Source organism: Glycine soja, chromosome 20 (genome assembly GCF_004193775.1).
Source record: "Glycine soja cultivar W05 chromosome 20, ASM419377v2, whole genome shotgun sequence".
In the NCBI taxonomy this organism is placed as follows: Eukaryota; Viridiplantae; Streptophyta; class Magnoliopsida; order Fabales; family Fabaceae; genus Glycine; species Glycine soja.
In genome coordinates, this window is record NC_041021.1 from 44,789,347 (window position 1) to 44,803,653 (window position 14,307).

At 30.7% G+C, this 14,307-nt stretch overlaps 1 protein-coding gene across 1 annotated transcript; it reads right to left on the reverse strand.

Annotated features, from left to right (window-relative positions):
* Positions 1 to 3,093: 3,093 nt before the first annotated feature.
* Positions 3,094 to 8,246, reverse strand: LOC114402881 (patatin-like protein 6). Its single transcript, XM_028365564.1, has 4 exons — positions 7,995 to 8,246; positions 6,622 to 7,894; positions 5,377 to 5,693; positions 3,094 to 3,587 (listed from the first exon to the last, which is right to left on the reverse strand). The coding sequence occupies exons 2-3, from the start codon at positions 7,738 to 7,740 to the stop codon at positions 5,424 to 5,426; spliced, it is 1,389 nt and encodes a 462-aa protein (XP_028221365.1). The 5' UTR covers positions 7,741 to 7,894; positions 7,995 to 8,246; the 3' UTR covers positions 3,094 to 3,587; positions 5,377 to 5,423.
* Positions 8,247 to 14,307: the final 6,061 nt, after the last annotated feature.

Below are 14,307 nucleotides of genomic sequence, written 5' to 3' on the forward strand. Positions count from 1 at the left end.
TAAATCTTAGAGGTTTAATTTATTATCCTGAAAAATAACATCTGTACTAATTGAGACGTTTCATTAAATAAAATACTTTTGAATAAATATAGGATTAAGTCATACGTTTGTAATGTATGCTTTTTAATATATATATATATATATATATATATATATATATATATATATATATATATATATATATATAAATTAAAATATAAAAATACATGCATTTAAAATTTTGAAGAATCTTAAAATTTTGAAGTTTTTTTAAAATTAGTTTAGTTGATATATAAAAGATTCTCTTATTATTTATTTACAAACATCTCGTTATGTTTAATATTGATTGAAAAAACAAAATATTAATTAAGTAATTAAGAAAATAAAATTTATTTTATTGTATAACTAATTAAAAAGATTATTAATTTGAATCGTCACATAATGAAATAACAAATACATGATTACATAATTAAGAAAAAGGATACTTGTAGAATATTATTTATTTAACTCACACATAGTTTCGTCTTTGGAATATTCATTTTTTCTATAATTCTCTTGGAGAAGAGGACTAAGGGTGATTAATGACATGCATGGGTTAAGTAATAAATAGATGTGCTCGTTATTGTCAATTTCTTTGTTAGACTTTTGAATTACGTTTACTTAATAAGGATATAGGATTGATCGTTTAACTAAATAAATAGGATCATCCAACATCTATAAATGGCATTGGGTTCAATTATATTTTGTAATCTCTCGTTGATAGATCATTATCAAATCGTCGTTGAGGTTAATGAACTTCTCTCGTTGCTAAATTTGTACCCTCCAGAATGTGTCCACTACAAAGTAAAATTTCTATCCAAAAGCCGAAATGTCAACAAATCAAAGGGTCCAACAACAAGTCCTAAAAGTTAAAACGTACGTTACCCTCAATTACAGGGATTGCAAAGAAAAGTAATGGCCACCAGATCATCTTCTTATTATGCTTTCACTTCCTTTTTTTTATCTGTCAGCTTTGAATCCTATTGCCTCACAATGTTTTGATTGTTAGAAACCCACTGTCGATTCAAAGACACAACAAAATTGAGAGTTTAATTTGTATCTAGTAAGTGTAAATGGAATCTACACTATCAATTATGAGAAGGGTTAAATATTTTTTTAATTTTTATAGTTTAGTATTTTGTGTCTGTCTTTTTGTAAAATTATTTTTTATTTTAGTTTCAGTAAATTATATTTATTTTATTTTTAGTCTTTAAAATATTTTAGATTAACGTTTAGATTATGAAAAAAAAACATTATCTAAAATATTATACAGATAAAAAATAAAACAAATATAATTTGTGAAAACTAAAAATAAAAAAACATTAAATTATAAGAACTAAAAAATGTCTAATTACTTTTCAAACATCATTAAATATAAATTTTGAGATGACTATTGTTGCATATATAAAAAACCATTTTCTGAAAAATAACAATTTTTTGCTTTTATCTGAACGTTCGTTTGAGGGGATTGACACAGGAAGACAAACACACTAAAAGCCATCAAATAATAAACGAAACACAGCCTTAGCTTTATAAAACTCGTTTTAATACAAATCAAATTGTTTCATTGACTACTCAATCAGGCACTTAATTAGTAGGAATTTATTTGATTTTATTGTGAGTCTTAATTAAGTTTATTTTTTAATAAAAAAATAACTATTTCATAATTTTATAATTTTAGATATTTAGTTTCAATTCTTTTATAATATTAAATTTTCAAAACTCTTCTCATTTAACTTCTCCAAAATAATTAGGAAACATATATTACATGAATTGACATTAGTTTATAAAAAAGTTGAATATCTGATTTTCTTCTCTCCTCCGGTAAGTAGTTTTTGATATAAAAAAAATTGTTCAAACAAAACCTTAGTGCTTAAAGCTATAATGTCGATTTGAGCTCATTATAACAATTATTCTTATTTTCCCTCTGTTTTGTAAATAGAACCAGCCGTAGCGCATGAAGACGAAGATCTCATGAGTTGAGCATGCACAAGGACCATAAAAATAACACTCTTCCATAAGCCACACAATGCATAGAGAAGAGCCCCGAGGACACTTGATAAAAATAACAATATAAACAAAACAACATAGCCATTTCACTTTTCCAAATTTCAAATCAGAACTCATTACAAATTACTCCCTCCCTATCAAATTATATATGACGTTTTAGAGAAGAAAATTTACTTGAATCAATACTTTATTCAAGTAATATATAAAAAGAGTAAATGAGTTATAAATTAAAGAGATAAATAATACTATTATATTAGAAAATTATCTCTTTTTTTTTTTTTTAAATTCAACACATTAATTACATTTCTAAATACATTTATCAAAACCTTACATGTCATAAAAAGTATAAAAAAAGGTCATATTGACCTTGGAATTAATTTATATTCTTACAAGATAAAATATAGATAAAAAAATAAATAAATTTTATGAAATAATGTTTTCAATACACCACATTATAATTTTGATAATTTTTTTCTATTAATCTTTTAATCAATATATTTAGACTCTGTAACCAGATCTTAAAAGATAAAATAAATAAAAACTTCTATAAAGGATCACAACATTTAATATGATCTTGGTCACAACATTTCATATGTTTTTAATAGACTACTATATGAGAAATAGTTGTTGCGAAGTTGAATAACATTATTATTATGAATAATAAAAAAATTAAATATTTAATACAATTGTATACTCAAAATTTAAAAATTTGAGATTATTATTAAGATAGAATCATGTGCCAATCAATCCACCGTTTAGTGATATAATTTTTATTTTTATTTTGTATACGATGATTATTGAAATTTAAACATATAACCTCATGTATTTATCTCAATCTTTCAACAGATCGACCCTAGTGGGTCAGTAATACAACATTTAATATGTTAATGTTAATAAAAATTTTGTTACTTTTGATTTCTTATCCGATAGTTCAAAGCTAAGAATATGATTGGCTATCCATCGTCACGGGCGACAGTGATGATCATTAAAAAAAGATACACACTCAACATAACCATGCTAAGAAATCAAAAAACAGTAAGAACAATAAAAAACAATCTTTGGTCAGAGACAAGTGTGGCCACATATTTATAATTTATAATAACAACGTAGCCCACCACCTCCATAGTTTCTTTGAAGCATCGATAAAAACATTTTTAATATGAAAAAGAGATTTACAAAATATCCTTAAGAAGAAGAAAGTAGAATGGAATGGAAGAATGTAATCCAATTTACCACCCTGAATTCTCATTTTAAAAATAAAAAATTCACACTTGATTCATGTTTGACCCTAAAAAGCTTCAACTCAGACACTGGCCTTTTCTTTCTTCGTTTCTTACCCTAATAGAAAGGTAGAGTGGACACCACAATGTCTGTCCACTAGAGGGCAAAGTATCCCACAAAGATTTTCCAGCCTTTTTACACCACTTGTCCTTTTCACTCGACTCCCTAACCTTCTTTGTCTATCCTGAAAAGAAAAGCTGCTATACTACTACTATCTGCCTTTTTCTTTTCTTGTTTTTTTTTCCCTTGCTCCTGCTTCCTCCTATATCGGTTTTTCACTGCAAGAAATAAAACCTGACGTCAAAATCTTTCACATACAATTCCCATGAGATACAACAAGAATTTTGCCATTGACAAGATGAAATTCTTTAAACTTCAAGAATTAGTCAAAATGAAAATAATTAGATGCTTTAGATTTTAATTTCTTAGAACCCCATTGGCTGTTGGGGTTGGCAAACATAATCATTTGAGAGTTTCAAAGGAAAAAAGGAATATGTTTGGATTTTTGAGCCTGTGTTGAACATTCTCTCTTCTAGGGGACATGTGAGCAGTGATCTAATAGTGAATACCTTTTGTTCAGTTATTTTCTTTTTTTAAGAAAAAAAGTCCCGCTCAAGTACTCATGCTTTGGAATCTCCATTTCTTGTTCCCTTCATAGTCAGAGTTCCCCGAATCCAGCAAACCAATTTCTTTCTCTCTGACTGCCCAAATGTTCTTTATTTAGTCAATAGTATGTAATAAAGTTAATTTCCCATATGATACCCCAGAAACATACTTATAAAAAGAGCCGCATTTTACTCAATTAAAGTATGGAAATTTGGTTTCTGTGAAATCTCACAGAAAATTAAGTGGTTCGAATAATAATCTACAAATTCAAAAAAGTTGATTGGGCCTAGTAATTAATTCAAGGGCCTAGAAAACTACCATCTTAGGTCGGAAAAAGATAAGAGAGATGTGCAACCAGATATACGGATCGAATGAGGAAACAAGATACGACAAACCGCAGAAAAAGGAGCCTACTTAATTAGGGGTATGACCTACAACTACTGAATACTAGAATTTCAAGCAAGTTACCTCAATGACCTCTGCACATGCAGTTACAAGTTAACTAGTAGTTAAGAATCTCAATACATAATTTGATTTACTCTGAAGAGCAAATTTAATAGTCAACTACCCCAATTTTTTATAAATGAAACCAACCAGCCACCCTTGGCATCATGACATGAAGAGGCACCTTTTCAGGACTACGGAAATACTTTTAAGGGTGTCCCGCCATGATCTCATTCTTTATGATCCAAATACCCTCTTAACATCTTCCAAGTTCCCACCCTGCTTTTCCCCTTTTGAAATAAATTGACCACAATGCCCTTTTCCCAATACTAACATAAGTGTCGGTGGCCCGACATCACCTATGTTCTTTCATCTTCCTTCAATACGACATATAACAACAATTGCTTGTCAAAAAGATTTGATAATCTATACTGAGCTAATAAGGAGACAACTTTGACAAATTCACGTCCACGCATACACAGAAGCTGACAAATTCAGCACCTGTTCTTGATAACAATTCTTTGCTAGTCAATGAAATTCAATTGGGGTAGTTAGGATGAACCTGTATGATATTTCACTACAAGACATCCACAAGTAGTGATCATCCCCCACCAATTAAATTTACCGATACTATGTTCAACATTTCACCCCATCACCAAAGTTTCCCCAGAGAACAGAAAAAGATAAATATAAACCCAAAAAAAAGGAAGGGGTTCAGTAGGTAAACATACTTTCAAGTAACTAACGAAATACCTGACCAGGAAAAAGAATTTAAGAATGTTATACTGTCATACATCGACGACATAAATGCTTGTGATTTGATTAAATGAAGCTATTAGAAAATGGGATTAGTTGTGAGCAATGTAATGTAGGGCATGCATGATTAATTAAACAGTAAAAACAAAAACACCTGAGTAGTAGTACTTTATTGCCATCATTATTTTAATTAAGATGCCTTCCCTTTGGTAATTTATTCAGCGGGGTCCCCGAAAACGCTTTCTTTGAAAGAGTGGTTACCTTTTTCTTTAGGTTGATTCTTTGAACTGTTGTTGGCCATGGATGGCCTAAGTCGCTTTTGGGTTAGCTTGCTTGAAAGCAACAGTGGGAGCTATTCTGCAGCTCCTCCTCTGATGCTCCTGAACAAGTTCTCCAGCAAACCAGTCAAGTTTCTCGAAGTTACTCTGCTCCCCAATTCTCTTTCCTCCAAACAGAACAGACTCTACATTCTCCTGCTTCAACATCTCCTCTGCTATTCCTATCAGCATCTTCACATTGCCGGGACTTGAATCTGTATCCACATTGGGTCCACATCGCCCCATACTTGACCCATTTGCCTGTCACAATAATGTAAAAACTAAAATATACCCTAGTAAATATTGCTTACACTCAGCTCTATAATGGTGTCAGTAAGATTTCAATGCCAGCCAGCTGCCAGCATCATAAATTCAAATGAAAAGGACAAAATGAAAGAAATTAAAAGACGAGATACACGCATTAATCGCGATTTAAATCCAACCCGTTTGGTGATCACAATCCCAACCGATATGGAATGGGCTTTTATTATTAGTTATACCTAAAAAATTAAAAGAGGTGTATTTCTATACTACACACGACACAGCTCTAATTAAGAAAGAGTCACAAATGGGCATTCATTCAATCCAACTGAGAATGCCAAATAGCATTTGTATCCATTTTCCATGGTATAACTATAACGAAAACTAAGTTGATCAAGAATGGCAAGGTTTCCTTAACATTGATACACAAAACAAAATCGACAAAAAGCATTTCATTAATTAACACCCATCCATCAATGGATATCCCCCTAACAAGTCCAAATCCAGCTATGCTATTGCTACCCCCATACATACTCATCCAACTTGCTAGCTACATCCAGACAACACACAACAGAAACCCCACACCCCTTACCCTCCGGCTGGTGTGAAATTGACTCCATTTAATACCCCCTTAACGTTTATGAATTTCACAAACTCAACCAGTTACCACAAATGAGAAAGAATAAAATTGAAAGCCATTATCAGTTTCCTTTTTACCATTTATTCAAACCATAATTGTGACAACTGACAATTTGACTAACCACAAAATTGACCCATCCAAAATAAATAATATTAATAACTAAATGTCAACTAATGTTCTAGGTTAAGAAATTAAAAAAAATTTCACTCTTCTGTTCACAATAAATATTTTCTTTTAATTTGATAACTAATGACAACAAGACCCACAATAATAATAATAATAAAATACCTGAATGCGGACATAATTGGTGCTGCGGCACTGACCAAAGGCCATGGCGACGGCCTGGTCGACGAGGTCGGAGGAGCCGTCGCCGGAAATGAGGGCCATGGGCCGGGCCCAATCCTTGGCCTTCCAGCGTTTGACTCGGTCAAAGTCGTAACTCACCTCCAATAGTTGACCCGTTCCGAGGGACAGAACAAGAAGGTCCTCCACGCCTCGAACGAACGGAAACTCTTGCTTGTTATGCAGCACGTGCGTGATTGCCGCGCCCGTTGGGTTACTCATCGCTAACCCTCCGTCCACGGCCACGCACTTCGTCTGACCGTCCACGGACCGCATCTGGACCGGTTCGAACAAACCCGGTCCGGCCGAGGTCGCACGACACACCTCCCACAACCGGAAGTCGAAGCTATCCGTTTCCAACGCGTCCGCACGTGAGAACAAAAACGGCGCGGTACTCGATAAGTCGTAGCACGGAATCAAAACCGGTTTTATAGTGTCCTTTAGAGTCAAACTCCCACCCTTCTCCGCCGTGAACGCTTCCTTCACCGCTTTCTCCAAACCTGCCGTCGCCGACGACACCGAGCCGGAGTCTCCGCCGGACAATATTTTCTTCAGGAACCCGCGGTTGCTGGCGCCGCCGCCGGCGCGGTAGAATTTGTTTCCTTTCTCGGCGAGAAACCGCCACGTATCGTCGGCGGAGAAAAGCGGGCGGTGGTGGTCCTTGGTCGCGAAGAGCATCGCGGTGAAGATGCCGCCGACCCCGGCGCCGGCGGCCACGTCGAAGTAGTCGGCGATGGTGGCGCTCTGGTCGCCGGATTTCTTCTTAAGCGCGGCTTCCAGGTAGGCGAGGGCTTTTCCGGCGAGAATCCCGCGCATGCCGCCGCCGTCGATGGCAAGAATGCATATCTTGCCGCGCTGGTTCTTGACGGAGGAGACGCCGTTCACGGCGGCGGTAGCCGCCGGAGTTTGAGATTCCGGCTTCGTAGGTATTTGTTTGGGGAACCAGAGCTTTGGATCGTCGTAGCCGAAGAGGAACTTGCTTTCGAGAATGGAGAAGATTTCGTAACTAAGCTTATCCGTCTCAATGCTCGGTTCTTGCATTTCCAACTCGTTACTACAATCCATTTTTTCTCTCTTTCTCTTTTCCTTGAAAATTGGGAATTTTTTTTGAAACAAGGCTTTTTCTTTTTCTTTTGTTCTCTTTCTGGCGTGGTCTTTAAAACATCTTGCGCGTGTATTGCATGCAGTTTGAATCTGCGTGTCAAAATAAATCACCTACCTATAATAAAAAAGTGAGAGGAAAATGAATTTAATTTGAGGAGAAGGGGTTTTGGTTTAGAAGAAGATTGAAAGGAATTAGAACATTCGAAAACACATACCTCATTTGACAAGAATGCTCAACCAACCAAGATGACAAATATATACTATTTGTCTCAGTTCTAAAACATACAACACTCGCTTTCTTTGGGTCTCTGAGTTCATTTGCCGAAAGTAGCTAAGCTTGCTCCTCTATGTAAACATGAAATGGAAGCAAGCAACAAGACCAGAAAATGCCAAATCAGCACAGCTGCAGCACCATATGCATATTATAATAATTTACTGTTGGGCAGGGCTCTCTAGTTCTCATAAGAAACAAGAAAGAGAGAGGTGGTGATGAAATAGGCGTCCTCAACTCAACTACGGAGAATTACAAAAATGTGGGTCCCACAGCAGGAATTGTGTTTTGAGCATCCTCACCAATGAGCAACCGCCACTTGTACACCGTCAATCTTGGTGCTTGCCATCCATGGCTCAGATTGCACCACCACTATTCCTCCGTGATCAACGTTTCAATTTCCCAATTTCTAACGTCTCCACTTCATATTCATCCCAATGCAACCATGTAACGCCTATCTTATTAATTCAAATCAAAAGTCAATTTTACAATACTAAAATTGTACTCCCTCTCCTCTATAATATATGAATGTTTTAAGTATTAAAAATATAATTAATTTATTGAATTTAAAAATATTAGATAACTTCTTAATTTATTATTTTTTTTATTAATGATTCATTTATTTTTCCTGTATATTACTTTCACTAAGTATTTATTAAGGGTATCTTAAAAAAAAGTACTTAATATAGTATTGATTTTATAAAATGACATATTTTAGAATAATTTTTTCCTAAAACATCATATATTATGGAACAAAAGGAATATCTAACACAACAAAATTATTAATTTTTTTTTTAACTCGTGACATCTGGTGTGATGTGGAATGCTTAAGGAACCAAATCCACAAACATCTAAACTAACCATTTATTGGTAAAAAAATAATTTTGATCATGAGGATTTTAAATAAAATGATATCTACAATCATGACTTCATTTTCAAGATAGATACTTTCTTCATCTCAAAATAATAATCAATTTAGGTTGTTTTACATAAAACAAGAAAAAGTAATAAATAAATAAAAGAAAATATTAATATGTAAGAAATATAAGTAAAAAAAATAATTAATATAGCATTGAAAAGTTAAAATAACAATTATATTAACCAAGTGATCGAACATTAATAATTAATATGTTCAAGTTAAAGTTAAATCACTCAAATAATATCAAATTCGATTGTTGATAAAAATAATTATTGATCAAACTTTACTTGACTTCTAGTCAAACTTCAAATTAATCAATGAATTATATTTGAATTTTTATGAGTTAAATTCACCAAATTTGCATATAATAAACAAATCAAATATTTTTTTATCAAATAATAATTATGAATTGAATTTATTACCAATTCAAACATACATTATGTCACTTTACGGTTACTTTTGATTCTGATATAAAATTTGCTAGTATAGTAGTATATTTTTTACATTAAACGGACAATTAAATAACATATTGTTATTTTTGTTTTTGTTGCTAACTATTTGCCTCAAGAAAAAAAAAAATAGTCCAAAAACATTTAGCTATGAAAATATAATTTCTTATCTTTTAGGTCTTATATAGATTATATAATAAAAATTTATTTGGATCGATTCATTCAGCATCCGAATCAAAGAATCTTGAACAAATTGATTCAATAAAAACCAAATGATATATAGTTTCTCACTTTCAAGTATACAAGCCCAAAAAAATTAAGAGCAAGTGGATGATCCGAGAAAGTAGAATTAAGAGGACCATAGGAGTACAATTTAAAATAAAAATTGTATAGAAACTTTGATATGTAAGGGGAAGAATTCTGGTGGTGATTACGTGTGGGACCATGGTTTTTTGTTATTTAGGTTGAGTCCGCAAGAAGAGAGGAGAAGAAGGAAAGCACTACTACAACTACTGCTGCTGCTGCTGCACTGCACTTCACTACTGTATCAGTATTGCTGCTGTTACCAAATGGTTGCAGTATTTGGGCATGGCCAAGGGAAAGCCTGTTTTGGAGAGGAAGAAAGACAATTTCTGGTCATCAGGTGCAAAAATTGCAATACCAAAAATTAAATCAATACTATTTGTTTCTAATTTCATTATTTCATTGTGCGTTTTCTATGCAATAAATAGTTTTCAATTTAATTTCATAGTTTAATCAAATTTTTTTTTTATCTTGCACCATCAATGTTTTTTTTTCCAGTTCATTGATTTAGGTCCATTTTACAATTTAGGTAAGATTATTCATTTCATTTTATATTCAATAATCATTAAAGTGAATTAAACTAATACTATGCTTTATAAATTTGGCAAGTACTTCATCGCGTCATTCAAAACTTTTAAATTTTTAATAAATGCCAGCTTATAATAAAAGAGTGTGTTTGACCGTCTCAAAACCTCCTTCTAAAATATATGAGGTCTTTTTTTTAGTTAAGTGCATATTAAGAGGATAAATGCTGTGAATATATACCTTGTAACACATTTCTTATTTTGCCTATAGCCTGTGATTTTACTTGGTTTTATTTGAATTGATATAAGTTGTTTTTATAACTTTGAAGTCATTAATAAATTAAAGGTTTTTAATTAACGCCTTCTCATCACCTATCATATCAGTTATTTAGTTTTTGGCCTAAAGGTGACTTACGTGTGGATCACTACAAGTAATTTATAAGAAATAGGGATAGATATACTGACACATAATACATGACATACTGCATATATGGTCACAAACAAAAGCAACATTCATTATAAATTTGGGCGGACGATGCCTCCAATGGTTATGACTCATAATCAATTAAGCTGTCGTCAAATGCAATATAAAGTTGCTACTTGAGCAATCTGTCCTATGTAACTATGATGTTCTCACCTTGGATATGATAAAATATTTGTTCATATCTACGTATACAACCTATTAAGAGAGAGATCATAAGAAATGACGAGAATCATCTGAAAAAAGGAAATGACGAGAGAAACAATAATATGATGAATAATATCATAGAAAATGAAAAATGAAAAAAGATTATTTTTTTTTAAATATGGATGTATCCATAGCATATTTAGGATTATAAATTTTTTTACTAGTGGGGTTAGTTGGAGGCGGGAGATCAAAGATATTTATGATTGCTTGTAGAGAATATAAATTCAATTTTTTTTGTATAAATGTTGCACACTGAAATTTAAAAAATACAAATGTATCAGTAAGATATTTAAGATTATAACTTTTTTTGTGAGTGGGATGAGTCGGAGGAGGGAGATCAAAGATATTTATCATTGTCGTGTAGAGATTAGAGAGAATTAAATTCAATTTTTTTATATAAATGTTGCACTGAAATTTGAATTTATGATCTTTTTTATATATATATATATATATTATTTTTTAAACTCTCAACCACTAAGCCCATCCCTAATGATTTGAGAATAAATTAAGTTGAGTTGTACTAAAATGAATGAATTAATACAAATTGTCTATGAATGAAAATAAGACAACATTTTGTATATGTATAAAATAAACAACACATTTTAAGATAGCTATCTTTGACGTGCCTTTGTATATGATAAATTTATACTAATATATGTAGACTTATAGAGTTTTTTTTATTTTATTTAATTAAAACTTTGATTAATTGGATGAAGTATGATAAGAAAATAATTCTATTTATTTTATGAAACGATACAAGCAAAGAATAAATTATTCTACTGGCAGTTCTGCCTCCCAGAATTTGTTAGCCCCGTCCCTGATAACTGAGATGATCTTAAATGCGACATGACTCAAGATATGCTTCTTTTCTTTTATTCAGATGACACTTGTTAGAAGACATATTCTTTCATGATACCAATCATTGGAAGTATGTGAATTTCACTGTGACCCACACATGCTGTAAAAAAAAAGAAGGAATCAGGGAAGAATTTTGCAAGCGGCTCATTTTATATAAACCATTCTTTTTCTCTCTTTCTTTTCTTTAAATTATACTATTCATATAATATTTTTTTACAATACTTTTTTTTGTTTTTCTAGTATGATTGACTGTTTTTAATTTTATATTTTATATCTCTTCTCTCACTTCTCTTGGATTGTTAAAACTTTTATACACTTATGAAAAAAAATGTTTTCTCTCTTCCTTTTTCACTTTCAAATGATCATGTAACTATTAACAATGATGATTATTTCATTTGATGTATTATTTTTTTTTATATTTTTACCATCAACTGTTATAAATTATTATCGTTTTTTATTTTAATTTCTAATAATAATTACATCTTTTCAAATAAGTTACACTCAATTACATATATAAACAACTTTCAAATTCAAATATAAAATATCTTTTTTGCACTAGTTTCAATAATGGCATCTTGTCATCCATAATTCCATACCATTAGTAGTTTACTTAGTGTGTCCATTAGTTTCTGTTTTTCAAGGCCTTAAAAAAATTTATATAGATTACAAGTATTATTAATCAAAGACAAATATGTTTTAATTGATTAAAACTATTATGTATGACAAATTTTTTCTTTTAAATATTTAATGTTATAAATTCAAATCACTCGTTAAAGCCCAAACAACTTTGTGTCTATTGTACTTCATAGTTTTCGTCTTAATCATACATTTATAATTTTTAGATTGCATTTCTATGTTTATTTTGTTTATAAACTACCTTTTATTTATAGTATTTCCTTCCTTTTTTTTTCTTTTTTTTTCACTTGAAATTCGTACATCCGAATAGATGTTAAATGGTCATTTGTGATTTTACTTTTGAAACACATTTGTTCGATTGCAAAATTAATATAAGCTTATTTAAAAGTATTCATAAAACTTATAGGATTATCATAATGATATAAAATTATGTTGTATTTATATATTCATGTACCATCTATTCAATTAGTTAGAGAACATTTATGACCTTTGATCCAAGACAAGAAAAAATTATATGAAATAAAATAAATAAATTAATGGAGAAATTTATTTTATTTTTTATTATTTTTAAAATAAATAAATAAATAAACTTAAATTAGGTTATGTATAAATTAATTTGTAAAAATTAAATGAAATAACATTTACAAATTAGTTTATAGAAAATCTTATTTCATTTTGTCTTGGTTTAAACGTAATTCTGGATAAATTTACCTAAAGAAGTCATATTTATTATTTTTGCCGTTGTGTCTCCATGGGCTCGGTGTGTCATTACTTAAATATGAATAATATAGTTGCCCAAATGTGACTGCAAAGTCCATTACTATCCCAAAGTCAACAGTGGCGAACACACTCCACTAATCCAAGTTTTGTCATTAATCAAAAAGAAGAAATTTAACTTTGCTCTTTCTTCTCCTAGGTAGTTCATACTCACATTATAAAGTAATAAATCACTCCTTTTACTCTTACAATGTCATTTGGACATTCATATCATAAATCATAATAGAGTTAGAGTAGAGTCCTTCTTTATTTGTATTTGTTCTTGTCATCTAGCAACTCTTTGCATGCGTGTCTGCCATGGCAGGGCATCTCTTCAACAATCAATGACTGGTTTGATTTTCTCTCCATGTTAAAGATCGTCATTTATTTTCTGTTTCAAGGAACCACTTGTTTTCACAATATAATCAATTCAAATCTGAATTGGCCCAAACTTTGTTGTGGGCAGAAGCATGTGGAGGTTTGGATGCATTCTACAATGTTTAAGTTTTAGTTTTTACTTTCATTTTTTTTTTATTGTGCTCACCGTTAACCATATTAGTATTAGAGTTTAATAGACAGAGAATGCATAATATTGATGAAAAAGTAAAATTATTTTATTCTATCGATTCATAATTTATTTCTACTAATAGTTTGTTTTCATAATAAACCAAATATAATATTCTTGCCTAGTAGTATGAATTTATTTGAATATAAAAAAATAGACTAAATTATAATTTTGATTTATCTATAATTTTTAATTCATAATTTTTTTTTGTTTTTTTTTGTTTTTTCCTCATGATTTTAGTTTTCTATTTTAGAAAATTTACAATTTTCATTTAATTCTTGATTTTGTATATGTTTTTCTTTTGATTTAATTGAACTCTAAATTTATCGTATTCCGTTAAGATACCATAAAAAATAATTTAATTAATTAAAACATAATAAATAAATAAATGTATGCAAAATTAAAGATTAAACCAAAATTTTAATTTAGTCAAAATTATAATTTAAATAAGAAAAACAAGTTAAAAATGGATTTTTTATATTATGAATGACACATCATAAATAAGACAATATGTGTATTTTTATTAAAAATATTAATATTAATGTCAATTTTTGTATTA